General features: G+C 42.4%; 1 protein-coding gene across 1 annotated transcript in view; it reads right to left on the bottom strand.

Moving 5' to 3' along the window:
• Cacna2d3 (calcium voltage-gated channel auxiliary subunit alpha2delta 3) overlaps nucleotides 1–26,330 on the bottom strand; it is an 882,565-nt gene that overhangs the window by 676,434 nt on the left and 179,801 nt on the right. The window contains exon 3 of the mRNA XM_026388626.2: nucleotides 10,594–10,710. Within this exon, the coding sequence (XP_026244411.1) occupies nucleotides 10,594–10,710 (117 nt within the window). The remainder of the gene's footprint in view (nucleotides 1–10,593; nucleotides 10,711–26,330) is intronic.

Below are 26,330 nucleotides of genomic sequence, written 5' to 3'. Positions count from 1 at the left end.
ACATTCTCTAGGGCAGGAGTAGCTACATAAAACCCCAGAAAGTTGCATGGACATTAACAAACTGGGTAGTTCATGCTAAATGTTGCTATGTGGGAATGGTGGTCCCAGATGGATACACTTCTCCATTTCTCAAGTTTTAAATATGGATATTTTTATATCACTTCATATTTTTATATATGGCTCATTTTTTCCCCTTAAAGCCAATGCAGACCAAGTAAAACAGGATGCAGCACAGAACCTGTGTGGGGGCCACGGGTGTACAATTCTGGTATTTACTTTTTTGTGCATTCCTCCCCCTCTACTGAAGCAGTCCCTGTGAGAGTGAACCCCTGCCTTGAGGATTACACACATGTGCATGCATGCACCCTCTCTCACACACACGGCTTTAAGAGAATGACCATGGACTCCATTCTACGTTCATTTTCTCCAAATGATGGTTGAACATTCTTCCCTAGAATTAAATAATCTCTACCACATCTGGCCAGAAGCCAACTCTGATGTCCCTTGTGGACCACAAGCTTTGTGCACTGTCCCAAGACCATGTCTACCATGATTACAATGAAAAACTGCCCTCAGAGCACGGGAAGGGGTCCCCAGTAGAGGCCACCATCCAGCTGGCCAAGAGCTGCCTGCATGCTCTGCTCCCTGGAAGTCTGATGCTTCCATCCTACTCTGCAGCTGGTACTCAGCCAATTTTCTTTTGGTAAAAGTATCTTTGCTCAGCCTGAAGCTTCTACAGAACCTGCTTGAGGTAATAGACTCCTCTTCATTGGCTGGTGTGACAATTGTTCACAAGCAATTGCCATTGTGACCTAGATGAGGAGTTCTGCTTTCTGACTATTGACGGGGACTTCTAGGAAGTCCAGGAGAGGTTTCTCTCAAAGGAACCCATCAGACAACCAAATGGAATGCTCCAGAGTCACTGGATGCCAGGGGAGAATCTCTGTAAGTATATTCCCCAGGATCTGATTTGCCTCCCCGAGATATATATATATATATATATATATATATATATATATATATATATATATAGAGAGAGAGAGAGAGAGAGAGAGAGAGAGAGAGAGAAATCAATTAAAAAGCACAAGAGAAAAAAAATTCACATTCCCCCCTGATAGTACATAGCATTATGCGTTGTCTATTCAAACAGCAGTCGAGCCTGAGATGTGCAAGAAATGATATCCCAGCTGATTATTAACAAAGACTCTGATTACTCACAAGGGATGTCATCTCTCTCTGCTGAATGCAGAGTAAATAAAACACCAATGAATTCCTAACTACCTTTTCATTTCCCCCTCATAACCTAATTTAGAAAACATAAATAATTTCACTATGTTTGCAGGCCCCGTTGCTCCTCACCTCCAAATGGGAAACGGAGGAAAGACCAGAAAGCCAGAACTGATGCCACCAAACCTCCCCTGTTACACATATTAAGTATGCATTCGAAATATTTCCGGAACTGTTAATTTCTTGCTAGTAATTTATACAATCACAGCCAGTGGTCTTTTATTATCATTATTGTTATTATTGCGATTATGGCTTTATTCTGTCATTTGGCTCTGTTGATGGTGACAACTCAGTGATGCACCATAATTTCCTCCCACTCACAAACCTTTTAAAATTTCTTTCACCTCGACTGAGTATAAATTAAGTGGCATTATTTTCTACCTGGCCCAATGTGTTGAAACAACCACATAATAATCTGAAAAACCAGAACTGGAACGAGCCTCTTGGTACAGTATTGTCATGTCAGCCCCAGCCCACCCAACCCATCCCTCTGCTCAGAGGAGATACCATGCAGACATTCTACCTGCAGACCAGAGCCTGACTCTCCTGGTGACATCAGCCAAGCAGGCAGAGAGCACAACGGGCTCAGACTGGTGTCTCCACAGGGCCTTCCTGTAGAGCAGTGACTACTCTGGCTAATGATGGGAACTAGTGGTATAATTTCACATGGGGCCTCCATGGTCAAAAGTCTCTGTTTCTCAGGCTGCTTGGTCCACCCTGGTGTTGATAAAAAGCCACTGGGAATCTTTGAAAGCAGAATTTCGTAAACAAAAAAATAAGCAATCAAAGTGGAAAATATGATTTTATATGACATTTCACTTTGAATGCAAAGGGAACTTTTGTTGTTGTTTTACAACAGAAACCAAATCCAAAGTCCACTTGGGTGGGGAGGAGAGGACAGAGTGGGCACAAAAACACAGGAAATGCTGAGGATTGTACCCAGTCCTCTGTCGGGAGACCAGACAGTCTTCCCCAGCATGGAGTGCTCACACCCATGGCATGACCTGTGTGGCAAGTTCATTCATTCACATACACTAAGCACCTACCTTGGTCCTGGGGAGACAAAGGGGATATAACTGTCAGGGTCCCACCTTCGTGGCACTGGGATTCTAGTAGTTTTTGTTTTTGTTTTTTGGGTTTTTTTGCCCTGAACTACTAACCAAGGATGGTTTGTTGGCCTCATCAAAATTGGCAAATGCAATGCAGATTGATGCTAGTTTTTAAGTTTCTTGTGGTATGAGGTTTCTTGTCCAAATTTTCTTATAAACTCTTAGAGTTTGAAAGCAATCATTCCTTGGCATCTGGAGATGATTTGCTCCAGGACTGCCCTCAGTTTCCAAAATCGGCAGATGAATTCAAGTCTTATGCAGAATGGTGTCGCTATCTGGCATGTAACCTACCCACATCCTCCCATATACTTTAAAGCTCTCCAAATTACTTATAATACCTAAGACAATGGAAATATAACATCAATATGGTACTATTTAGGGAATCATGATAAGGAAAAAATCCTACACTCACACAAAACAGCACTGACAAAATTTTCTTTTCCAGTGTTTTCTATCCACAGTTGGTTGAAACAGTGGATGCAGAAGCCAGTTTGGAAAAAAAAAAAAAAAAGATTCATCAACATAAAAAATAATCATCCTGTGACTCAAAAAAAAGAAAATTATTTTTTCTGAAATAAATTTACTCCTCTTTCAAGAAACAAGTTTTAAATTTTTGAGATAACATCATAAATGAAAGGGGTGTTGCTTGGTGGTTAACTGTGTGCTTAGTATACACACAGGGCCCAGGATCAATCCTTAGCACCCTACCTCCCACTGCCCCCCCAAAAAGGGGAAGAAAACAAAAATCTGTTAGATCCACTCAACTGCATCTATTGCATGAGGACTACAGGTGATTTTAGTAATGTTTGATTACATTCAGCTCCTGAGAATCACTGTAGCTCATTTTGGACTTAATGGCTAAAGAAGAGAATCACCTAAGAACGTCTCCTGGGAACTGTTGGCGTAGCTCTGTGGTAGAACACTTGCCTGGCTCATACAAGGCTCCGCATTCAATCCTGTACTACAAAATCAATCAAACAACCACCACCACAAAATCCCTTTTCTTTATTTGGAAATTTCTAAGCAAAATTGTTAATTTAATTTCCACTTTAATGGATAGCCATTGAGGAGTACGACTTACCAATAATCCTCACAATGTCTTCAGAGATCAGTTCAGGTTTTTTTTTTTTCCAGTAGAACTCTTTTTTTTTTTCAATTTGTTCCTTTTAGTTATACATGACAATAGAATGTAATTTTGACATATCATGCATACATGGAGTATAACTTCCCTTCCTTGTGGTTGTCCGAGATGTGGAGTTACACTGGTCATATATTCTTATTTGGACATAGGAAAGTTATGTCTGACTCATTCTACTGTCTTTCCTATCCCCATCCCTGATCAGTTCGTTTTTTTAAACCAGAAGTATTCATCTGGTCCCATAGCCGATAATTCCTCATCTAGCTTCTCTTTTCGGCATAGTCTGTTTAACCTTGGTGCATCCTGCTCTGTGTGCCTCAGTGTATATATTTACATAGGAACACAGATGTGTTTTGTAGTCATACACATGTAGACATGCAACAGTCAAAAAAAAAAAAAACAGCAAAAGAAAGTTGCTTTAATAGTACCCTCTAGCTTTTTGGAAGATTGGCATAAATCTCTCTGCACAGGAAAAAAATCCATTTTTTTCTGAGAAGGTAAATGTTTATTAAATGCAAATACTGATATTTGTTACCTAGGAAAAATGTCTCGCTGCATGTGGAATTTCTCGATAAAAAGCTTTCAAGTCCCAGGTTTCTCCAGATAAGCCCCTATCGGTGAACTGACGCGTGAATGCACTGAAATTGAATTACTGTACAACAGCAATTACTTTCCATGGTACAGCTATAATGGGAATCAGTTCCGCAATGAACAGCAGGTAGCTATAGGAAAGGGAAAAACTTAATGCAAAATCTAGTCTCTCTTAGCTCTTCCCAAGAAGTAAGAGTACTTATTTTTTAAGCAAAACACTTTTCAGAGTGCCTGATTTATCATTTTTATCAGTATAAATCAGAAAAGAAGTGAAATGGGATTAAGTTTATTTACAGGTAAAAGCTTCAGAGTGTTGTGGAAATTTTATTAAATATCTTATCGAAGGTTGAAAACAGCAAACTCTTCGTGAAGTTTAGCTATGACTTGTTTTTCATGTCTCTTCCTAGACTCCACTGAAATTTCTAGACACTTCAAATTAATTGCTTTGGGGGAAATTTTGAACAGCAAATAAAATAAACACTTAATTCTTTGTTTGCTATGCTATCAAAACAGATACTACGTTAAAAGCTTCCCCCATTCCCATCTCTCCCCAGATATGGTTCAATTTGTGGAGGTCTGAGCTCTGCACAGCCCAGCATTTAAATTCACATGCATCAGTGACTACTGCTGAAATCAGAAACCCCTGGGAAGATAGGGGGAGCCTACAAGTCTGCCCAAACCTTATTGCAAAGGTGGTACCCCTTCGCCCAGACTAGATCCACACAACCAAGGGCAGAAACCATAGGAAATCAGCCTGGAAAAATACTGTCCTTCTTTTTGTCATTTTTTCAATTTATCTACTTTTCTCAGATGGTGCAGTTCCTGGTCAGTTAAAGGGACCATCTCTAGATCACAGGATCATGACATCCCCCTGTCTGTGCTGGAGTCTGTCCTAAAAAAATAGATCCCCCTTCACCAGAGATGTCCATGGTTATTCGGAGTTATTTCCTACAGACTCTATTCCACCTATGTATTTGGTTGTGCCTGCTAGGGGTTCCCTCGAATTGCAATAGATGCTTTCAGGTGATTGAGTCTATACTACTCCTAGTGAAGGCTTAGGGTTTGAAGACAATATGAGGGCAGGCTGTCCACATATCCAAGAGCATGTAATGAACATCCATTGCTGTTTCCTCCCCTCAAATCAGGGCACATTTTTCAACATCAGCAACTCAGGAAAAAAAAGGGAAACTGTGCCAAATTTGCCTTCTGTCACTATCTCAGATGGGCTTTGACTCATGTCACAGATAAGTGTCTCCAGGTATCATTCAGGAATGGCCCAAGGGGAGTCCGCCATTGGCAGAAAACGGGTCCATATCTTCTTCTTCACATCTAGCCATGTGAAATACCTCCCTGAAAACAGTCAATGAACTCAAAGCAAATGGGACTCCATTCCTTGTTCCCTTCAAAGGAACTAAAAACTTGATAACAGCTCAACAATACTAATTGAGGGCTTGGTAGCATGAATGTGTTTGAATAAAGAAGTTGGAAGATGGTGCCTTGGGCACAATTACTATGCATGAAAGCAAGTGGCAGCATTGCTTTATCAAACAACCTAGACCTAGCCTCTGAGTGGATCTGAAAAAAAATTAAACCATCTATGGCATTAAAAAGTGCTAGAAAATACAGTTAAGAAATTCTGCCATATGATGGCACCATTATGTTAATAGCAATTATGGAAGCTGAGGTTATTTATAATTTGCTAGCCTGAAAAAAAAAAAAAAAAGAGTTACATGTAGTCCATTACCAACCCGATGACAGAGGTTATGTAATGGGCAGGCCACTTTAGGTTTCACATTTACCTCAGACATCTGACGGGGAGAAAATAGGACTTTCTCTGATAGGATAATTGCATAGTGGAGAGTAATTCAAATAGGGATGAGCATGATAAAATCACTCTGATTCAACTAATCACTGGGAAAAGTGATGGAGGAAAATGATGAAATCAAGCCAGAAGAGACAGAGAAAAAGATCAACATTGTTTAACAGCCAAGAGATGACAGGCTGTATTAAGGGCTGGGTTACCACAGTACTTACATTTCCTTCCCCCCAGCATGAGCTGAATCCACCTTCACAGATAAAAGATGTTGTTATTGTGGTTTTTTAAATTGCTATTGCCGGTCTCATGGATATTTTATACATATCAATGGAGATTTAAATCATAGGCATTGTTTGTAAGCCAGGTTTCTCATGCATATGTTCTTTTGTGTGTGTGCATGCGTGTGTAGGGGGGTATCCAGTATTGAACTCAGTGGTGCTCGACCACTGAGCCACATCCCCAGCCCTATTTAGTATTTTATTGAGAGATGGGGTCTCATGGAGTTGCTTAGGGCTTCGCTGTTGCTGAGGCTGGCTTTGAATTCGTGATCCCACTGCCTCAGCCTCCAGAGCCCCTGAGAGCATGTGTTCTTGAGGCACACTCATGAGCCACACAAGATTGGTGGGCACTGGGCACCGGGAAGGCAGGAGTCAAGGGCCCCAAACCTCTGACCTGACTCGATTGCAGGGGACACGGATGGAGGCTTGGAGTAGAGTGGTACATCAGGTCAGCAGAACCAAACCTAAAACCCATGCTGTTCCTGGGCCATGGGCTGCTGGGTGTGTGGTGCAGGAAAAGGACCTGCCCATTTCATAGCAGTGCATTCTAGTGCCATGCCACAACTAATGACTCCGCCGCAGGCCACGGGCCAACTTGGACTGGAGGTCTTTGCTCTTCCAGTGCTCACAAATCCCACAGGCAAACAGCAACCTTTCCTGCTGGAGAAGTGAGGTGTCATTATAATATGAAAAGAGTCACAGTCACCACTCCCCTGGCTTGGGTATAAACCAACATTTCATTCCAAATGCCACATGGCTCCTGACTGCTTTCAATGGAGCTGCCTGGCTCACCATGGGGCCAGGACCATCTCAACTGTCTCCAACAAAACTCCAACTTGTTACCAAGACACATAACACTGGATGTGCTCCCTGGATGTCACAGTACCCAGTGTGCTCACACAGGCCCTGCACCTCTATTTGAAAATACACTTCAAAGGACCCTGGCTGCCTTGATTCTGGGAGCATTTCAATTTAAAAAGAGCAATTGCTTTTTTTCTTTCTCAAAAGAACCACACTAACCATATCAAATAGTCTTTTTTTTTTTAATCTCACCAATTTAAAGCAAAGGGGTTTCAAAATTAGGCAATAAGAAGAGGTAGAACCCAGTTCGTGTTCCCTTTTATCATTATCCAGGTGCTTCCTGAACTGTAAGACTCCTTCCTTCACTATTGAATGCATAAAAGAAGGAAGGACTCTTAACTGGAAGTAACAGCCAACGTTCACTGAATGTCTTTGGTTTGCCAGGCTCGGTGCTGAGCACTTTGCACAGATACACACGGGGGCACTGCATTCTTACCCTCAGGGTGCACAGACATACTCCACTCAGCCCTGCCCCTGTCTAGGCAAGTGACTTCATTCTACCAAGGCTGACAACTCCTAGGAGCGATGCTAGAATTAGATGAGATGATCTATCAGCACATCACTAACTCAACAAATCATAAGCACATATGAAGCCACTTCCTAATACATCAGGGAGATAAATGAGGAAAAATAGATTCGCAGAGGTCACTCAGCTGTCCTCCCTCTCCTCCTACCTTTGGGTAAAACTGAGATCTGGAACAGTACTTCTAGAGCCCATGCCAGTCATCCTGAGGCACTACTGCCTCAAAGGGACAAGATCTAAGATCTGGTGCTGGCTGGGCCTTTGTGTCACAGTGACATGTTGCACCCATGTCCCTCCAGGCACTCCCAAGATACAGCACCAAGGCTTCTTGCCTATCTGTTGCAAAAGTAGAATCAAAGGATATTTATTTGTCTTTTCACTGTGTCATTCACAAAGACATGCAAGTTAAAACAATATTTAACCCTCTCAAATTGACAATGTTGTCACAAATTATTTAGGATGAAGATTAAAGACTGGAAGGGAAGAAACACAAGAACACAAACCATAGTTTCCTCCAGATGGTGGGGATTTTAGGGGATTTTTTTTTCTTCTTCCTGCTTGATATTTTTCAAAATATTGTGAGCGTTAATCAAAGAAGTGCTCATTTTTATAAATAGAAAGTAGCAATTACAGTGGGCTTTTTATTATTAACATAAATATATTTGTTTTGGTTTTGGACCAGGGCAATGAGCATCCACATCCCATTCCTGCTAACAGGGTTATGAACTGGCACAAGCTTATCTGGCAGAAATGTTTTCATAAGCATGAGGAAGCTTCAGGATTGGTTAGAGACTCTGAGCTGTTCTCCAGGTATTGAAATTCATATTAAGGAGACTAAAGTGTTCTCAGGATGCTGGGCTGTGAGAGCAGTGAAGAACGTGGACTCCAAGGGCCTGGAACCTATTTCTTGCTTCTCATGTGACCTCCTCAAAGAAGCTACCTAACCGCAGTCTTTCCATCTCCTCTTTGTAAAACAGGAATGATGAGAGTAACCTCCATCATGGGACTGATACAAGGACAAAAGAAGTGGGGGCATACAAAATCCTCAAAAGAACACCGGACATGTACTAGGTGCTCTGTTATTTGATTTATTGATGTACCAGAAGATTCAATGCAGCAATATCTACTTCAAAACTTGCAAATAACCTAAACACCCAAATATTTAGGAGCAGCAGGATTAATGATGACACACTCATAGACTGAAATGTTTCACAGTCATTGAAGAAAATCACAAAATACAGTGGCCCAGGAAAATACACTTGAAGGCTAGAAAGATGCAATAAGAAGTTGGGTATAAAAGTAAATGGGAGGCTGGGGTTGTGGCTCAGAGGAAGAGCACTCTCCTAGAATGTATGAGGCACTGAGTTTGATCCTCAGCACCACATAAAAAAATAAAAATAAAAATGAAGATATGTGTCCACCTACTACTAAAAAAATAAAAATGTTATTAAAAAAGGAAATAGGTACCATAATTGCAAATATGAAATAAGGAAAATGCCCACAAGTACACATATAGCAATGCAAACAGAAAAGACTGGAAGGAAAGAAACACAGAAGAGCACAAGCTATAGTTTTCAGCCAGGTAGTGAGAATTTTAAGAGATGCCCCCCAACACTTGATATTTTTTGATATATTCTAAAAGTTCCATGAAAGAAGTGTCCATTTTATAGGCACAAAATGGCAATAACAAGGGCTTTTTAAAATTTATATATTTTTTTAACTTCAGGGCTCTGTTCTTGAGATTTGAACATCCACCAGGCTTCCATATTTGTGAGGGAGACAATCTGCTTCAAGGAAGTGAAACAAGGATGTGGCAGAAGCCACCTTGCACCTTCTGCCAGCAATCAGCACACTATTTTTGCAGAAGATAAAGGTGCATTTTTTTCTTCCATGGCTTCCACAAAGAAGTCTCATCTTATTTAAACAATAACCCATAGTTGTGCAGCAACTCCAATTCATTAGCACTGGTCATGTGCAGCATCTGCTCTATTGGCTCAAAAATCATAACACGGTGTCTGATCTCTACACCCCTGGCCTGACTTTTTCCCATTTTACAGATAAAGAAGCTGAGATTCATAAAGACTGTTTCACTGAAGATAAAAGTTTAATTGACAATGCTCTCCTTCCCTGAATCAGAATAGTACAAAAAATGTTTTAAAGACAAGCGAAGGTGTGGGCTTACCAGGTCTAAGGCAGAAATAACTTGAGGAAATTTGGTTTGGCAAACCAGGTAAGAAGAGCTAAAGCAGAAAGAGGTCTTTTATAACAAAAAGATTCTGGAGAAAATTATTAAGACCAGAGGGTAAGCAAACTGTACATTAGAAATAAAGAACTCTTCAGATTATAATTTCTCCTATAGTCGTGGGCCATTATAACATTAATATAGGACTGTGCATTCACCTGTCCTACGCCAAAAATGTATGAGACCTTGTTTGATAACAAGCAATGAAGTCTGCAGCCATCTTGGAAATCCAAAATAATACACCTGTGGACTGCATTTCCATTCATTCAGCTGATAGTAGGAAACTTATGGAGCTGTTACTTGGTCAACCAAACACTTTAATTGTAGTAATGTTCTAACAAAGATCAGGAAAACCTCCAACTTCTTCTAATCCTCATTTACCCCACCGAGATTTTTCAATTCCACATTTAGACAAGCACGGCTTACGTTTTTATATTTGCTTAATTGAAGCACCATGTACCCTTGAATAATTCTGGATAATTAGTGGGTGTGTCACACAGGTGGAGCCCATCCTCTACAGCTGTATAGATAGTGGCATCTTCACTGAGGCATAAAATCCTAAGAAGAAAACTGGTCCAGAAACCCAACCTGTAAAGTCCCTAGGCACTGCTTTTCCTGGTTAACCAGAATGAAGAAATAAAAGTGCTCATGGAAGAGACAACATTTATCTTTGCGAGTTGGGCTCATCAGGAGAAGGCCATCCTCAAGCTGAGAGACAGCAACTCTGAGCAGAAATTAGGAGACTTACCCGCACTGCTTCGGACTTTTTGTGAAACATCTCCTCCATGTTCTTCGCCAACTTTTTCACCAACTGGAGGCCATCGATTTCTTCTATGGCCACATCTTTCTCGTACTCTTTGTATTTCTGTAAGGAGGAAGGGCAACATTAAAAGCACATGATACTAAAACTCCATGCCTCTAACAGTGAGAATTTAAAAATATCTAAAAATCTTAATATCACTGTTTCTGTTGGATCTGGGGGATATTGGACTGTGATTTTTTATTATTAAACAAACTATGGGAAAACATGAAAATGAACTCTGGTTCCCTTTGGAAACTCAGCTGGTACCTAGGATAGGAATAAACTGAAATGTTACATAGTCATTAAACCAAATATAATCTGTCTGTTTATAAAAGGATTTGACCCATATTCCCCACACTTTCCCAATTAAAGACAATTTTTTTTTCATTTAAAACCTATCATACACTTCAGCAATTTATCTATTTAAACCAGCTCTTCAACAAATGGTGCTGAGAAAACTGGAAATTCATATGTAGTAGATTGAAATTGTGTTGCTGTCTGTCACCCTGCACAAAACTCAACTGTAAGTGGGTCAAGGTCCTAGGCATTAGACCAGAAACCCGGTGAGTACTAGAAGAAAAAGTACGCTCAACACTTCATCGTATCAGCTCAGAAACAGACTTCCTCAATAAGACCCCTAAAGCACAAGAAGTAAAATCAAGAATCAATAAATGGGATGGCATCAAACTAAAAAGCTTCTTCATAGAAAAGGAAATAATCAAGCATATCAACAGAGAGCCTATAGAATGGGAGAAAATCCAACCACCCACATAAACAGCAGCTCATGGGGGGGTTTTGACTATTTTGTAAGAATGGAAAGTGGTCCTGAGACCAAAGAGTTGGTTTAACTCTTGTTAAAGATTTTAGTTAGATCTTAGATTTTATTCCCACTGGGGAAAAAATAATGTTTCTTAATAGGAATCTTCCAAATGGAGCTCAAAATGCTTTTCCAATCAAGACAAATCCATTACATTTATGAAGTTTTTAAAAGACTGTAGAACTAAAAATATTCTGGGGTTATATGTTTAATTTGTGGTGAAATTGTGAATTAGTTACTTGCCTCTCACCCAAAACTCCTGCATAGAAAAAATAGGGGTTCACATCTCATCTTGGCTCTAGGATGTCTAGAGTATTTTTTAAAGGTGGAGAATATTAACAATTCTTTAACAGCAGAATAATTTTTGGCATATACATTTATATTTTCTCCTTATTCTCCCCACCTTTAACTTCAAAAATGTAAACTGGAAAGGGTCTCTGTTTTCCTGGTCAGCAGAAGCCATCTTACACCCAAGACTGAGCTTGGAAAGGGATATATACATCCCTTCCCAGTTCATATTTCCAAGTCCTTTGAAGCAATAATACTGGGTATTCCAAAAGGAGAAAGTTAGAGTTTGTGGAGAGAAGGACGGACTTAAGGAAGGGAAGAAAAGTAAAGGGAGAATTCCTCAGATCCCTAAGACCAAAAGGAAAACCTTTTAGAGCTTAGCCGGGAAGCTGGGAGATAGGGCTTTGGGTTCTAGGAGCCACAAGATCCCCTTCACACTGGTACAAGCAGGTGGGACCCTAGACATAGAATTCTCATCCCCCATCACCAGACACTGGCAGAGATGGAAGGGTGGAAGGGACCCTTGGACTGGACATTGGAGTCTCTGACCTGAATACCAGGCTCAAGGGCTGGGAGTTTTTCAGAATTAAGTTGATCCTGTAGAAATAAACTAAGTGCTGTTACTGAACCACCTGAGTCTAAACCGAGATAAACATCTGCTATTATTTAGTGGATTCTGAACTGTTCTGCTAGTCCCATCATGTCCCAGGAACTGTATAGTTTCCTACTTCTATCTGAGAACATTCATAAAAATCATATGGGTTTTTTCTGGAAAGCCTTTCTCTTTCATCTCACCTGCAAATCATTATTCTTTCTTCTAACCTTTTTCTCCTTCCCCACCAATGCTGTCCTGGTTCCCCAAAACAAGGAGGCAGCATGTTCTATCCCAGGGCCCAAAGAACTCTGTGCTCATCTCCCCTGGTATTATAGTTGGTGTGGCCCAGAAGGCAAGGACACACCTTCGTAATCATCACCCCACCCACAGAAGACACTTGCAAGATTTCTCTGGATGAAGCTTGTTAATACGATGATATATAAAGAAGAGGCAGGTGAGGCAGGTGCCTTATCCTGGGGCTCTATAAGGGTGGCCTCTCCAAGCCCTCAGGCAGTAACTGGATTGGCCTGGGATGTGGAATACTGGCCAGCCCAGTCCTGGCTTAAGCTAACAGCGTCCTCTGGTGTCTGGATAAAACTTCAATGACAGTCACTGGAAACTTTCCCTAAGTTCGAACATAAGCCAATATATTTGGTGCCAAAAATCCCGCGGGTTCCCTGCTGACTGCCAGATGTGCTCCAAAAGCCCACAGCAGGGGCCAGCTTATACCCAGGGCTGATTCACTACCCCAAAATACAAAAACAAAACTAATGTCAGCCTCATATTTACAATCAGTGAAATAAAATCTCTGTCTTCAGTGACTCTGTGACTTCAGGTTATCTAGATGAAGGCTTAAAATAAAGATACATAAAATGGTTTTCACAGTGAACCCATACTTGACTTTTTTGGCTTTTACATTGGGCCCCCGTATTCTGATCGTATATGGTATTGGCATGTGATTCTCTTCCAGTACATTTCTGGAAGGAATCAATTTAACTTTAACTTTCCGCCAACTTTTCAACGCAATCTTCCCACATCTGTCCTCTGAGTCTGCTCTGTGAAAAGGAGCCGCTGACCTCACAGAGTGTGTTAGTCTCCCAGGACTACTTATGCCTATGCCTTAGTGACAAATCTCAACATGAAACTGTCTGCCAAACAGAGGATTCCAGATCGGGGGCAAACTCAGCAGTTTCCTGGTTCCATTCCTCTTCTAAGCCTCAGTCCTTTCCTTCAGGAGGTGCCAACAGGTCTTCTCTGCTAACAGGCCAAGTATCCATTACTGTCCTACCTCCTGGGGAAGTTATCCCATAACTAGATAATACTCTGCCTTTTCAAGATATGCTATCATAGACTGAAATCAGGTCAGAACAACATGATGCCTTAGTCTTTCCAAGAAATGTTTCATTTTGCTGGAATCAAAAGATTTTGAAGAACACAGAAAGTAACCCAGTGAAACTCATTAATCAATCACAAGTTATTGGTAGCTCAGAATGGTAATACAGATCAGAGCCATTAAAAAGGCACCTATAGCAGGAAACCAAGCCATTTGACCGCCAACTTGACAGAGTGAGCTACAATGATATAACAGAATTCCATGCAGCCATCCCAAACTATCAATCAATGCAGGAAACATGCACAGTATGTTACAATTTACACTAGATAGTAATTGATGGCTTTTTTCTTTTAAATCACTCATCTGCATACACACGTACGACTTAGAGGATGTAGGCCAAGTGTTCACAGTTGGCTATGCAATTACAAATGATTTTTTTCTTTCATCTTTTTGCTCACCTGTTTTTTCTAACGTTTACCACAAATATGCTATTTTAGAAGACGGAAAATACGAAAGTTGTGGTTATATTTAGAATAGAATATGGCCCCCTACTAAACAGATTCCTCTAGGGAATGTAGTCCCCATCAGAATCTATACAATTAGTCAACATGTCCTCACTGGCAGAGTCTAAGGGAGTCAGTAAAATTAGTCCTACACAGCACAGTGCTAGAAACTTCTTGTACATTAATTTCTCCAATCCCCACAACTCTCCTGAGGGGTGGTATGATCCCTGCCCTGCAGGTGGGGAGCTGAGGCATAGGGAGCTACAGTCAGCTGGAGAGAGTCAAATGTTCAGAGACCAGTTTAAACCCTGGAGAGGCCAGAATTCCCATTGCTCAGGGTTTTGAACGTCGAGGGGTAGAGGGATAGAAGACTGACAGCCCAAATATTTGCAAACTTTTTTTCCTAAGGCACTTCTTGCTGCCATTAAAAAAAAAAAAAAAACTGTTTCTTTGAATTTGTAGCCAACAGTGGCTCAGACTCTCCAAGAGAGTCAAATCTCCCGAGAAATGGAGACATGGCCAGGTGACAAGGGCTGCAGCTGCTTGGAGAAAGCAAAAGCCTCACAGCCAGGGCACAGCTGAGGTCTAGCCGTCGCCTCTGCTCCCCCACAGGGCCACTGGAGGAGAGCTTGGAGCAGGGCCACAAGGCGTACATACAGCTCTGGACAGTACCAACACCTGCAGGGAAGTGGAGAAAATGTATCTGGAAGGTGGCCCTGGAGCCTCTGTGAGAAGTCCACTCCAAGGTCCTATATGGGCCACAACATGGCTTCCGTCCTCCAAGCCGCCACAATCTGGAGGAAAGTCTGGCACTCCTCCACTCCAGCAGACCTCCCCGACAGCTGCACAGGAGGATTTTTATTTGCTCTAGCTTCAAGGACTGCACTCTAAATTGCTTGTTTCATGTAAATCAGTCTTCCTTCAATTGGAAAAAGGAGTTAGGAAAGTATGAACAGGTCGGTGTGTTCACACAAAAGGAAGACACAAGAAGGGGTCACCAATGGAAGAGCCGGCCATGCTCCCAGAATAAAGACTGGAGTCGTTTGGCCTTGGGATCCCGTCTCCAGAATTCTGTTTGTTCCACAGACTGTATTTTGTGTCTCTGGAGTGCCAGGCGGGGTGCTAGACATCACACACAGAAGGAGTAGTACAGCAACGTTGGAGGAAGTCCTGGTCAACACATCCTGAGGGGCAAAGGGTCAAAGACACATGGGGGCAGTCAAGGTAGGGACTCCCATCTTGCTAAACCCTTTAGAGATGACAAGGCTGGAAACGTGAGAGACTCAGTAAAGGATGAACAGCAAGTAGAAAGGTCCAGAGACCGGAGGCTCCTAAGCAACTCAGTGAGACCCTATCTCTAAATGAAACATAAAAATGGGCTGGGGATGTGGATCAGTGGTTAAGTGCCCCTGGGTTCAATCCCTGGTATGACAAAAAAAAAAAAAAAAGTGCTGATTAAGAGTTTGGACCTTATCCCTTCTTGGGCAGGATGGTAGGGGGTATGGAGAGCTGTGACGACTGAAGCCATTGAAAGGGTTAAGTCATTTATGTTTTGAAAGACCTCAATGTACAGAATAGAGAGGAGGGAGGCAGATCTGAGGGGAGTGGCCAGGATTCAGGCCGTGGGGAGAGTCTAAAGATGCAGAGAAAGTACAGGCAAAGTTCCCTGGGAGTCAGAAAGAGGGCTGGTGGTCAGACACAGCAGCATTATGGACTGGCTGGCTATGTCACTTTAAGAATGTCATTTGACCTTCTAGGGCTCAGTCAGAATGCCAGGGGCAGTAATCTCACCAGGAGGACATCTGTGAAAGTCCCCCAGCACAATGCCTACTCTACCCCAAATCCTGCTGCTCCCTCGCTCTTTCCTCTTGGCACTTCTGCTGCAGAAGGTTCTAGTAGGTACTGTGAGGGGTTGTCACATTCTGCCTTCTTGAAATGAAGCTCTTTGAGAAACAAATGGCAACAAGGTGGCTGATGGTGCCTGTGCTCCTGGCTCTGCCCTCCCCTGGCTCCATGCAGGAGCTACAGATGCCTGAGCAAGGGAGCCTGTGACTTTAGCCAAGGGTCTAGGCAGGACACAGCCCTTTGCAAATTACCTCTTAGCATTCATGACACAGAAGGAAGGCAAGCCTGAGAAACTTTGCATTCCCCTGTCGCACAAGAACACCCAAAGGCTTCTGTTTCTTCTGTTAGCAGAATCAGCATTTGGCAAGAAATCCCATGATGAGCCAAGAACATTTATCACTTGAGAAGGGAGACACAGAAACGCATTATTTCTGCAGCATCTATTTTGCCAGATCATTTCACACAAACACCAGGAAGAGAAAAGCACTACTTCACTGTCAGGACACTTAATGTTGCTCATACATTTGGGTCATTTTTTTTTTCCCTACATGATAACTGCATATCTAGGAGTGAGTCACCTGGAACTGCCCCCAGAGAGGGAGCTCAAGTCAGGAGACTTCTGACCAATCACAAGTAATTGGGATAAAAGCTGAACACAGAAGAGGGGTTTTGGATGTGCTCAGTACCAGGAAATAACACAGAGAACAGACACAGAGGGTATCATGAGCCAAAGCCACGGGTGCATTTTAACATGTTCTCTTGGCTAAATTTTCTCATCAAAACTAAAATTACATCTTTGGAGTGGCCATCATTAAAGTCGTGGCATGATGATTGACAGAAGGTCCAGGGGAGTAGAGGATATTACAAGGACCTTCCTACCCCCAACTGAGAATCTGGGGAGTGTGCCCTCAAGCCCCTGACTTGACAACAATAGGTCTGCTTCATCCGCCCTCACCCAAGTCTTGGCACTTCCCTTGAAATCCCCCAAACCCAGATGCCCTGGGAAATCCTGTCACTGGGAAAGCAACCTAGAGGCAACTCAAGTCCAGAATCCTTAAAAGTGGTTTGCTATGTAAAAGTGAAAGAGCCTTGTGTTCCCATGTTGAGGCTCAATCTTTTGTCTTCCTCTCATTCCTTCAAGCTCTAAAAAAGCCACAATATAAGACAGAAATTCATTAAGCCAATCATTTAAGTAAGGATTACCCCACCAAACCAAAAAAAAAAAAAAGAAGAAGAAGAAGAAGAAGAAGGAGCTTAATGAAATTATTACTATTTTCATTCATTAAACAAATATTTACAAATAGCCTACCACGTGTCAGTCTGCAGGGCGTGGGGACAGATGGGTTACCTTGGCAAATACATGTGAGTCCCTCTGGTTATGACATGGATTATTTTTGGTGCATTTTGTTTAAAAATAAGCAAAAAATAAGTTGGAACAGAGCTGCATGGGTCATTTTGAGGGAGATGTAAAAAGGCTTACACTGCCAGGACAAGAAGCGAGTGAGGAGGTCCCAGATACTTGCTCCTAAGAGGGGAATATGATTTAAAAAAAAAAAAGCTAAAACAGATGTGTGGACAGAGGGGACATCAATCAATAATAGTGAGAAGCACATGGACAGGGGAGGAGATGAGGAAAGTAGAAAATTCCAGATTCCAAGCTCTGGTGCCCCTTCTCTTTGGTGAAATCTATCTCTCTTTTGCTAATTCTTGCTTGCTATCTCTGTGTCCTGTTCTTCAATTCTTTGCTGAATGGAGACAATGAACCTGGCACCCCTAGACAGTAACAATTTCCACCTAAACCTACACCTTCATATCCCACATAGCCGTCTCTAAATGTCTCCTCCAGTCACATACCTGACATGGCTCCTCAGATGTCAAGCCAGGCAGCCAGCCTACTGGGCCTGACAGAGAAGTGGCAGAAAAGTGGTGGAATGGCGTGGCGGAACGGCAGCCTAGGTAGGTTGGAGCGTGGTGGCAACATGGCCTGTGGCCCCATGGCCACATGGAGCCCACCATACAGGTGCAGCAGGTCCAAGACTGGTGAGCCAGCAAGTAAGCTAAGGTACTTCAACCTATTATCCTTTGGTGGCCACACCTGGGCATGGAATGGACGGCTGCTGCATAAGTCCACTCCATGGAGCGCTATAGCCCCATCTGGCAACCTCAACCTCCTTCCTTACTTGTGGCAAGAAAATGGAAATGGGGCAGAACTGAAGTTGGGAAATTGGGACTCAAGAGCTGACCAATAGTGTTAGTATGTTTCCAAACCCTAATTAGCATCAGTTTGAACCAATAGCATTGGTACTTCTTCCAAACCTTAATAGCATAAGTTTGGACCAACAGCACTGGCCCTTGTGCTATATAAATCCCTAGACTAGCATCCTCAGAAGGAGAAAAACCTGCTACAGGGTCCTGTCTTTCCAGCAAGAGTTGTTCCTTTTTCTATTCTTCAATAAATCCTTCTCTTACACTCACTCACCCTGGTCTATGGATTTCATTCTTCCAATTCACAAGATAAGAACCCAGAAAGAAGAAGAAATTGATGGTGAGCTATTGGGGTGTCCTACAACACTGGAGGGTAGGGCCTCTACTAAGTGCTGAACACTTCTCTGCTGCAAAGACCTGCAACATTATGCAGACCCCACCTGCCAGCAGCAGAAGTGGAAATCAAGTTTCATCTCAAAACTTGGGTCTCACCTGTTCGCGGTGCAGGTATGTCACTACTGTCGGGTGGGAGGATATTCTGATCGGGAAAAACTGATCATCACAGCCTCCAGGTAGAGAAGAGTTCCCAGGGAGGATTTTAAAATGATGAATTAGCCAAAGCTCACAGAAAAGCGAATGATTGTATAGCATATCTAATTCCTGGGGGAGGTAGTCCATAAAGGACCCTGTGAATGTAATGAGACAGTCAGGAGCCATCACAAGACAGCTGGTAAGCAGAGCCATGACTTGATTGGCAGGGAAACAAGGTGAGATGCAGAAGGTAAAAAAAGAGGAAGGGGATGGTCCCTTTAGGCTGCATGCAAAGCTGTAAGCTTATGTCCTTACAGTGGGACAGAGGAATGCAGCTGCTGCTCTGTCTTTTCCATTATTCGCAGGGAAGACAGCTGATTGTGATGTTGGTTAGAAAAGGATATGTGCCAATTTTGCTGCAGTGATAATGATCTGGGGCCTGAAAGCAGGATCCCACTTGCTTAGAATCATTGTCCAGGTTTCCAATCAGAGGAAGACCATCACTGTGTGCTTGCTGGGCCACCTGGTTTGATGCTAACACAGCCAGATGTACCAAGTTCAAGTACTTGTGGCACAACTTACTTTCTCTGTGACACATTTCCTGGTCTCCACCAGACTCCCTTCCTTCACAGTCAAGTGGATTCACATACCATACTGTTCTTGGAATAATCAGGTGAGAGGAGGCATGTGCAATACCCAGCAGAAAGCTGGACAGAGCGTAAAATACCAAAAATATGATGGGAGCAATAACAGGGGGCAATAAATCCCAACACTTGCTCTGAAACTTCTAAAAATGGTCATTCTCTTTCTTCAACAAGAATAACCTGCCAAGCAACATTCAGAACCTACCAGACCAACCAGCTCCAAATGCTATTCTGGGCAGTGGGCATCCTCTGGATGTATTCACGAGGCTCTCATGGGTCTACAAAAGTAACTCTTTGGGGGATGGCTCTCTTCTGGCAGAAATTGGTTGCTCAAAGTCTATATTTGTATAGGGAATGACAGTTTTCAGATATGTTACTGAAGATGTTGCCATAAAAAACTCATCGACAATTTTGGGTCTCTGCTTATAGGCAGCATCATTTTCTTATTATGACATAAATGTACTTAGTATTCCTCTCAAACTCAATTATTGCATACAGAAGTGCCACTTCAACACACAACACTTCTAAGCAATTATGTTTCCAAGTAAACACGCTTCCAAATCTTTTAAACTGATGTTAGGAACACTGCCTCTCAACTGTAACAACAACAGAAATGACTGACTTTGTGGGACTCTCAGTCACCGAAGAACATCTTTCTGTTAAACGTGGAAAATGCCATATTTAGATGAATAATTCTGTTTCCTACAGGTACACCAATCAAGTGTCACCAAGGTTTAAAAAAAAAAAAAGCAGCTGCTATTAACCTTGACCTCTTTCAGATCCAGTGAAGTTTGAGGAAAATCCTTGAGGAATGCAATTTTTCTCTGTCAAAGCTACTAGAACAAGAGGCAATGCATCAGAACAAAAGAGACTGTGTGGAATGAAGAGGAGAGAGGGAGACAAGGCACTGACTTGCAATCCAAAGAGCAAGCAGAGGGAAGTCAAGAAGGAGCTTGGCTCCCAGTTCTGCAGGGCTGGACAGATGGACCGTCACCTGTGAACAACACCTGTGCCAGAAGAACAGCATGGAGCTGGATCAGCGGTGAGGGCAGTAGGGTCTCCTTGGCATGTTGGTTTTTTGTTCTGTTCTGTTTTATTAATTCTGGTACCAGGGATGGAACCCAGAGCCTCACACATGCCAGGCAAGTGCTCTATCCTGAGCCACATCCCAAGCCCTCCTTGGCAGGCGTTTAAGAGCTCCCAGCTAGGAAGAAATTGCTGTGTGATCTCAATGACTTCTCAAGGTGCTTTCTGGTGTGCATCTCAAGAAAGTACTGTCACGAGAATCACCAGGGTCCTCTGCTCCAGAGCCCAGGACCTCATGCTCCCAGCTGGTTGCCTGGAGTACTTAATAGTCACAGAGTTCTGGGGAGGCTGGCCCTCAGAGCACTGGCTGTGCAGTGGGTGAGCTCTGACAGACGTCTGCCACCTCCAGACTGTCAGCTGCTGAATTAAAAGATGGCTATCTCTCTCTCCTTTTCTCCCTGTTTTAATGTCTATGCTCTCCCCCACCCCTTTTTTTTTTCATCTTGATAAGTCTCATAAAGCTTTTACTGCTCAACACAATCAACCAGACAAATGCCACTGATAAACGGTGGTTGTGGGATTAAAACGGAGTGTGAATGTTGAATTCTCTCCTGTTTTATATAAGGGAAATCAAGTCAGAGGCCACCACCCGCTGAGCCGCTGACAGAACCAGCCTTGTCCTGGTGTGAAGGTATACCATGGTGCTCTACAACTGGGGACTTCGTCTGTCTCCTGAATAAGATCAAATGGCCTCAAGTGGTTATTTAAAAACTCCATTTCCTGGGTGTTTTCAGGATTACTGCATGGGGATCCAAGGCTTCGAAATGAGAATATTTATGCTGAACAAACACCTCACAACCCCACAAGTCAGAGCAATGATTACAGGCCTGTGTGTGTCAGAGAACAGAAATCTCACCTCCTCTTAATATTTACGAGTGGCTTTTACGTCCACCAACAAATTTAACTACAGCCAAAGAACAAATGGTAAAATGTCACTTTGCACAGCCTGCACTGCTTGATACGGATTGCTTTCTGCAGCCTACTTCTTCCAAACACATTTTCTGATATTCCAGTTGAAAACAATTCATCTTTCCTGTTCCCTGAGGACCAGAGGGAATAACAACAACAATGACTTATTATTAATAAGAGCAACCAGCATCTACTGAGCACTTATCCTGGATCAGGTTGATATTATTTCCCCCATTTTACAGGTGAGGGAACCGAGGCACAGAGAGATCAAGTAAATTCCCCAATGGGTGACACCACTAGCTGTTATTTAAAGGGACATTAGCTGCTATAATAAAAATATTACAAAATATCAGTGGCTTAGAACAACAGCAATATATTTCTTTTTTTTTCTCTCTTTTTTATTTTCTTTTTACCTTTTTCTTTTTTTTCTTCCTTTTTTTTTTTTGTACCGGGGATCAAAATCAGGGGCACAGGACATAACCACTGAGCCATATCCCCAGCCCTCTTTTGTATTTTATTTAGAGACAGGGTCTCACTGTCTTTGCTAAGTTGCTGAGGCTGGCTTTGAACTCATGATCCCCGTCTCCTACCTTAGCCTCTCAAGCCTCTGAGATGATAGGCATGTGCCACTGTGCCCAGTCAGAAATATATTTCTTATTCACGAACCCATCCCGTAAGGGAGTTCCTGGTCATTAGACTTCTTCCACACAGTGATTCAGGGGCACGTGATCCTCCCATCATGCAGCTCTGCTCGCCCTGCTTCTTGAATTCCTTAGCTTGGAAGTGATACTGTTGTGGTTTGGATGTGAGGTGTCCCCCAAAAGCTCATGTGTGAGACAATGCAAGGTTTAGAGGAGAAATTATTGGGTTGTGACACAAGTCAGTGAATTAATACCCTGGTGGGATTAATTGTGTGGTAACCAAAGGAGGGCAGGGTGAGCCCGGAGGAGGTGGTCATTGTGGGGTGTGGCTTTGAGTATATATTTGTGTCTGTGGAGAGTGGAGTCTCTCTCTCTCTGTGTCCTGAGCTGCTTCCCTCTACCACTCTCTTCTGCCATGATGTTCTGCCTCACCTTGAGCCCTGAGGAATGGAGCCTGCTCTCTATGGATTGAGACCCCTGAAGCTTTGTGAGCCCTCCAACAAACTTTTTCTTCTCTAAAATTGTTCTTGTTGGGTCTTTTAGTCACAGCAGCAAAAAAAACTGACTGAAACAGACATTTACCAACTCTGCCCACATTCCAGGGGCTGTAAGTAGACACATGACCCAAGAGCATATAACTGGGCCTGAGTCATGGCTGGGAACCGTCGTTAGCCCTCAGTCAATACCCTGGAAATGGGAGTATAATCCATGCAGGAGCTGGAATTTGAACCCAAGCAGCATGGTCCCAAAGCCCAGTCTCTTAACCAGCACACTTCAGCTTGAAAGCTTGATAAACCATAGCTAGATAAAACCTTGAGTTAAAACTTTCCTGGAACCAATTTGTGTGATGGATACTTGAGAGCGGGTGCAATCAAGTCACAATCTACAGAAGGAATAACGTGACCCAATCACTTGTATGTGTAATTATGGTCAGACTCAGATGTGAAAGGCCAAGATACTGCAACACGGAAAGGAACACGGTATAAACAAAATCTTAGACCTTTTGTTCTGATTTCCTTAATCCCAGCACAAATAAAACTGCTATTTGAATAACATCAATGACCTTCTCGAGCACACGATATTAGTTGCCCAGGCGCCACGAAAGTTAATTGGCTTAACTAAAGTCTTTTTAATTCTATATCCAAGATGTCCTGGAAATCGAAGGCAATCAATGAATGAGTCCGCAAGGTCCATAACAAGCTTAGAGCTAATACTATTTGCAGCTGCTCAAGTGGTTTCTGTAGTTACAGAGCCAAAAGCCAGAATGAGTGTTAGGACCCTGCATCTGAATGAATCTTTAACTCCATCAACTCCAAAATGAATCCAGAGACTCCAATGGATGTCAGGGCTGGACCCTAGCTTCCCACTGTGATTATACAGAGTCATGGAGAGGTCATGCTTCATAAATGCTTATCAATCCATGCTCCCTCCTATTGAAAAGAAGAGGTGATAACTGAAACTGTCTGCTCATACTGGGAAGCCAATCCTGTGAAAATACTGGGAGATTCTGATATAGAATCCCCTATTGCTGATATCATAAGCCAAGAAAATGGTCCATGGCATCAGCATCCATCATTAAAACATCTCCTTGCTTCATATTGTCCATAGAATCCTAGGTCCTATGGGAGTTTTTGCAGCAAGAAACCCTTCAATTTTACCCACAGACCCCAAAACGACGGAACTACATCAGAGTCTCCCTTATGCTGAGAAGCAAAATCATCATCTAAATCCTCTAAAAATTTAGGTGTCACCAACTTCAGAATGAAATGATTTTTCTGACAGACTTCACCAAGCCCAACACAAAGGACCTTTTCCTAGTATCTTTACAATCATGGTGTTAGAATGTAAAGGAATCCATTTCAGAGCCATTAATGCAAAACCTCCAGAGGCCAGACTGGCCATATGAGGGAAGGGAATTGAGCTACATTGAAATATGCAGCAAATAGCAGAGCTTCTGTCCCATCCTAAGACATCGGTTGTACATGGCTTCTTCTGATCTTTGTGTTTGAGGGCAAGGGAAGTACATCATGGTTACTTACTTTGTTAAGATGAGCCTGAAATCTGTGTTTTTTAGTTAAACCTTCCACTGAGCTTTTTTTTTTTTTTTTAAACATGCTGGGGCTCAGATGCAAAAATGCCTCTGAACATCTTCCTCATTCATCTTCATGTGAAGAAATCAAGACACAAGACACAGGATAACACATTCATGTGCCTCTCAGAAGCTGGTATAGTAATCAATGTCTTAGGCAGTGTGCTGATTGCTTTCAGGCACACTAGGAGGATGACTGTACCCAGGGGGCAGCAGGCAACCCAGGCCCGTGAAGGATAGGCACAGGATAACCAAGATCCCAGCCCAGGAGGACAGAACCAGGGTCCTTCTCACTGTGCATAGCTCCTCAGCCATGCAGGGACTCAGAACGGGAGGCCACCTACCTCTACAGACCCTTTTACCAAAGCACTGGATACCTCACATTTTGGGGGTTGTCAGTCATGAAAATGAGACCCTGAAGTTTAGGAATCACGGCAAGTTAAGTGAGGTCCATACTTTACTCTTGAAGTAGGGTGGTTTGGAGAATTCTAGACGACTGGGAAATTTAACTATGTCTCTCTTCCTCTTACACACACACAAACACTTGCTACCAATATTTTTTCCTCCTAAGGGGCATTTAGGAAAATAGAAGGAAATGAACCAATTCATCCCATCATTCTTACTATGCCTTTAAGATAGGAATTTTAAGGGATGGCATGCCACAGGCTTCTCCCGTATACATGCCGTCTATGGGCCCCTTCTCAGAACAATATTACTGGGTGCAAACATAAGAACCCATAAGAAGGTTCTGTGGTTGTAACTCAGTGGTAGAGTGCTTTCCTAGCATGTATGAGGTACTGGATTTGCTCCTCAGCACCACATAAATAAATAAATAAATAAATAAATAGTGTTATGTCCTTCTACAATCATTTAAAAAATGAAAATAAAAAAGAACACATAAGAGGAAAAAATATTGATTTTATGTGTGTGTGTGTGTGCACACACGTGTGTGTAAGAGGAAGAGAGACATAGTTAAATTTCCCAGTCGTCTAGAATTCTCCAAACCACCCTACTTCAAGAGTAAAGTATGGACCTCACTTAACTTGCCATGATTCCTAAACTTCAGGGTCTCATTCTCATGACTGACAACCCCAAAAATGTGAGGTATCAATTATACCAAAATTCCATTTTCAAAATGGTTAAAACATCAATTTGTGATGTGGAAATATGGGGGTGTGTCTTCATGCATTCAATGACAAGATCTAGTGGCGTCTACGGTCACCATCATCAGCGGGTTACAGGATGAGCAATAGCAAGGAGACTTCTGCATCAGCTAGGCCTTGACACAGAAATATCTGTGATTCCTGTTGATGACAGAGTCATAGGCACTATTATGGCCTGTCACCTACATTGGTAAGATAAGAAAGTAATAAGCTTTGGCTTGTGGTTAGTGAAAATAAAAGATGTCATTATTTTCCCAGTCTAAGTTCACAGTCCCCTGAATTCCTTCCAAGGCTTAGGGACACAGGTTAAACTATATGTTAAGAATACCAAGAGACCCAGAAAAGGTCCCCTTTTAAATAGTGACAGGGCATCAACCCACTGCTGATGGCTGGCCTGTGTCACTACGTCATGCATAACGTCTGATCATTAGCATCTATTTATGATATGATTTAAGGTCTCTGTATCCTATTAAGCACATACATCAAGCTTGGGGCATTTCCTAAAACAATTAATTCTTCTCCTAGATGGCTCTGCTGTCTATGGGTGGGTAAATTGTAATGTGAAGTTTTCTGAGTGTTCTGTCAATAAATGATGTTTTTTTCTAATTAATCAGGGAAGGGTGAACACTAAACCAGAAAGAATGTTATCTCAGGTCAGGGTCATAGAGTAGAATTAAAAGAAATACAATTCTCCTTTCGGTATATACCACTGGGTTATTGGAATTGTTCACAAAGAGCACATGTCCATGCATTATTTGTGTGATTAAAAATGTATGAAGTGTCACATTCAAAGAAATTTAGTAATCACTGATGGAAAACTATGATAAACGTCTCAGGATGTAGGAAGAAGAGCGTGATTGGCTCAGGTGTCTGCTCCAGACATGAATTAAATACCCCACTAAACAAGCCTGGCCTTCGTCCACAGCTACTACATTACTATGTCAGAAAGCATCTCGTGCAATGTCTACGCAACTGTGTACAATTAGAGATATTGCTCTTGAAATAATGCCAAGATGCATGTTATATAGTACAAC

The sequence above is a fragment of the Urocitellus parryii genome, chromosome 3 (genome assembly GCF_045843805.1).
Source record: "Urocitellus parryii isolate mUroPar1 chromosome 3, mUroPar1.hap1, whole genome shotgun sequence".
Taxonomy (NCBI): domain Eukaryota; kingdom Metazoa; phylum Chordata; class Mammalia; order Rodentia; family Sciuridae; genus Urocitellus; species Urocitellus parryii.
This window is presented reverse-complemented; position numbering and strand designations above follow the sequence as displayed.